The 3207-nt window shown below is 71.8% G+C and overlaps 1 protein-coding gene across 1 annotated transcript in view; it reads left to right on the top strand.

The window, feature by feature from the left end:
* WDR66 (WD repeat domain 66) overlaps positions 1-3121 on the top strand; it is a 17831-nt gene extending 14710 nt beyond the window's left edge. The window contains exons 20-23 of the mRNA XM_012730846.1: positions 43-186; positions 1997-2225; positions 2542-2643; positions 2899-3121. Of these exons, the coding sequence (XP_012586300.1) occupies positions 43-186; positions 1997-2225; positions 2542-2643; positions 2899-3035 (612 nt within the window). The 3' untranslated portion in view covers positions 3036-3121. The remainder of the gene's footprint in view (positions 1-42; positions 187-1996; positions 2226-2541; positions 2644-2898) is intronic.
* Positions 3122-3207: the final 86 nt, after the last annotated feature.

The raw sequence follows: 3207 nt of genomic DNA, 5'->3' as shown, positions 1-3207 counted from the left end.
GGCCCCGCCCTTCCCCACCGCCTCCAGCGTGCTGTCCCGCAGGAGCTCGAGGACTACTTCTACTACTCGCAGCTGCGCAGCCAGGGCATCGACACCATGGAGGCCAGGCGCGTGTCGGCACGCATCTGCCTGGCCGAGCTGCCCTTCGTCATGAGGGCCGTCGGCTTCTACCCGTCGGAGGAGAAGGTGGGCGGGCGGCCACGGGCCGCGGCCGTGGGGTGTCCACCGTCCGGCCGGCCCCTGTCGCCCGCGGGCCTGGCGCAGGCCGCAGTGGTTCCTGCCGCTTCCGGCCTGGGGAGCCTCGTGGGCCTGAGCGGGGGAGCCGGGCGCCGGCCCCTGGGCCGCGGGGGCGCCTGGGCCACTGTGGGCCTGTCCACGCTACCTTATGCACTTGTGCCTGTCGCCGTGCCTCGTTCGGGCTCCCGCCTTTGGGGGGACCCACCTGGCATCTGCTGCTGCGCTGGGGCGCGCCGGTGGCTGTCCTGGTTGCCCTAGTTTTGCGCCGTGTGAGGAGTCCGTGGAGGCAGAGACCCCGCGCTGGCCCAACCCCGCGCTGGCCTGTCTGCCTGCCGCAGGGTGGCGGCCACGTGCTGGGCCTCGGGGCCCCTCTGGTGGCGGGGCAGGGTGGGGCGCGCCAAACGGTGGGCAGCAGGATGGGCCCGTGGTCCGCGGGGTGTGGCTCACCGCCAGCTGGGGGCGCCCCGCCCCACCCTGCCGGTTGGCCTCTGATCCCAGCTCCTGTCCCGCCCTGCTGGACCCGCCAGGTCGTTCCCTGTCCTGTGGGGAGGTGACCAGACGGTGGCGGGGCGCTGGCCCTGCGGGCCCTGCTGGTGCCCTGGCGCCGTTGGATCGTCCAGCCTGCGCTTCCACCAGCCCTTGGGCATGGGGCCCTCGCCGGTTTACCTGCTTGATGCTCAGGGCCAGTGTCCGCAGGCCTTGAACTCGCAAGGCCTTCGGTGGCTGACAAAACGCAAGAGCCACGGGGGGGGGGGAGCTAGAAGGGGGTGAGGGAGTGGGGTGAGGGACCCCGGGGCGGAGTGAGGGGCATGGGGGCGCTCAGACCACCCCGGTGCTGCAGCTCTCTTTGCGCCTCACTTTGGCTGCCCAGGGCTGAGCCCAGGTGGTGCCAAGAACTCAGACACAACCCCCCCAGAAAAAGCCTGACCCCTCGTCTTGTGTATTGGGGTGCGGAGGCCGAGGCGCGGCCAGAGGAGGCGGGAGTGGACCACGCACAGGTCTTGCCTCCGGCTGGCCGGCTGCTTCAAGGGAGCTTTAGGGCGCTTGGAAACTGGAGGGCTGGGTGGAGGCTGGAGGTGGGGGGTAACTGGATGCCCCAGAGGCAGTGGGGAGCAGAGCAGGTGAGTCCCCTGAGACTTGGCTGAGGGGCAGCGGGGGTAGGGGGCCTGCTGAGCCCCGGGTCCCTCCCTGGCCGGCCTGGACCGGGCGTAGCTGCTGACCCCCGCCATGCCGAGACGCCTCCCGGCCCGGCCTGTCTCTCCTTCCTTGCCTGGTTCCGCTCGAGCCTGGTTACTGCAGTGGACCTCGCCCACACGATGCCCTGAGGGCGTCTGTGGGCACCACGTGGGTCACTCGTGGGCACCTTGCAGGGAGACGTGGGGCATGTGGCCCTGCAGGTGGCCAGGGGCCCGCGGGCAGGCAGGGTGGGTCACTTGGTAGCTCCCCGCTCAAGGACCTGCGGGGTCCGGGGACGGCTCACGGCGAGGCCGCGCAGCCCTGGCTGGCGTTCGGCCCAGGTTTTTGGTGCCAGCGGCGGCCAGCGCCTCCTGGAGCCGCGAGGTCAACTCAGCGTCCACCCGCTGTGGGCGTCTCTCTCCTGCGACATCCGTGGGGCGGTGAGGTCCCCACGGCTGGGCACCCCGCGTACCGCCTCTTGCCCGCCATGGGGCGGTCAGCGTCCGGCGGGCGGAAGCTGCTCCCACGAGGCTCGGGGCCGCCCGCTGCACACCAGCGGTCGCCCTCCTTCAACCGCCCCCAGATCGAGGACATGTTCAACGAAGTCAGGTTCGGTGCGTACGTGGACACGGGGAGGACGGTGGACAGCATCGACCTGCCGGACTTCCTCAAGGTCTATGTGAACCACCGGCCACCCTTCGGCAGCACCATGGGCGGTATCCGGGACAGCTTCCGCGTGCTGGGCTCGGCCGACGCCAGGGGCCAGCCGGTCCTCCGGCGAGAGGACTTCCTGAGGCTGCTGCTGACCAAAGGTGGCACAGCTGGCAGGGCCGTGGGAGGGTCTGGGGACTTCAGGGAGGGTCAGGCACACTGGGAGCCGGGGCGGGGGAGGGGGCCCTGCCGAGGGGCGCTGGGGGCGGCGTGGCCACACCCCTTGCACGAGCCTCCTCGCAGTGAGAGGCCGCTGGCTGGTCGGAGATGGTCAGGGGCTGGTTTCCCAGCGGCCGCCCTAGCCGGCACTTGCCGGGACCCCTAGGGAGGCCGGTGCCAGCGGCCTGGCCCCAGGGAAACGGGGCTGAGCAGCTCGAGGGATGCCGACTGAGCCCCGCCCCGCCCCGCCCCGCCCAGGCGAGCACATGACTGAGGCGGAGCTGGCCGACTGCTTGGCCACGCTGTGTGGCCTGAACCCCGAGGGCTGGAAGTCCGAGCCTGCAGCCGCCTCCTTCACAGGTGCGGCTCTGCGGTGCCCCGGGGTACAGACCCGCACCGGTCGGCGGCCAGGCTGCACCCCCCCCTCGCCACCCCGCGTGGGTGGCCACAGCCGCGACGGTGCCGCCGGCCAGAGAGCCGGTCGGGCACCCAGCAGCCCCCCTGGAGGGAAGACACCGATGTCAGGGCCGCAGGGGGGTGGACCAGGAGCCAGCCCTACGGGGGGTTTGGGGGTGTGGGAGCACCCTCGGGTGGACACTGGCCGCTCCCTGCTAGGCTCGGAGATTTGCTTCGAGCAGGAGCTGCCCGAGGAGATCTCGGCCGAGGCATTCGCCACCGACATCCTTGGCCTGACCATCTCACAAGACCTGGGCGAGGATGCGCTGCGCCCTGAGGCGGCGGGGAGCGTGTGAGCCCCCCTGGGGGGAGGCTGGGGGGAGGCGTGGGGTCCCCTGCCGCCTCCCCGGCACCACCCTCGGGGCGGACTGACGCTGGAACATTAAAGGCAAACTTGAGCCACAGCTGGGTGTCCCGTGGGCAGCCCAGGCGGCTGGGGGGCACAAGGAGGGGGGAGTGTGGGGGAGG

This window comes from Condylura cristata, unplaced genomic scaffold (genome assembly GCF_000260355.1).
Source record: "Condylura cristata isolate star-nosed mole 26May11 unplaced genomic scaffold, ConCri1.0 scaffold00029, whole genome shotgun sequence".
Classification (NCBI taxonomy): domain Eukaryota; kingdom Metazoa; phylum Chordata; class Mammalia; order Eulipotyphla; family Talpidae; genus Condylura; species Condylura cristata.
Note: the sequence above shows the minus strand (reverse complement) of the source record. Positions and strands in the feature narration are given on the sequence as shown.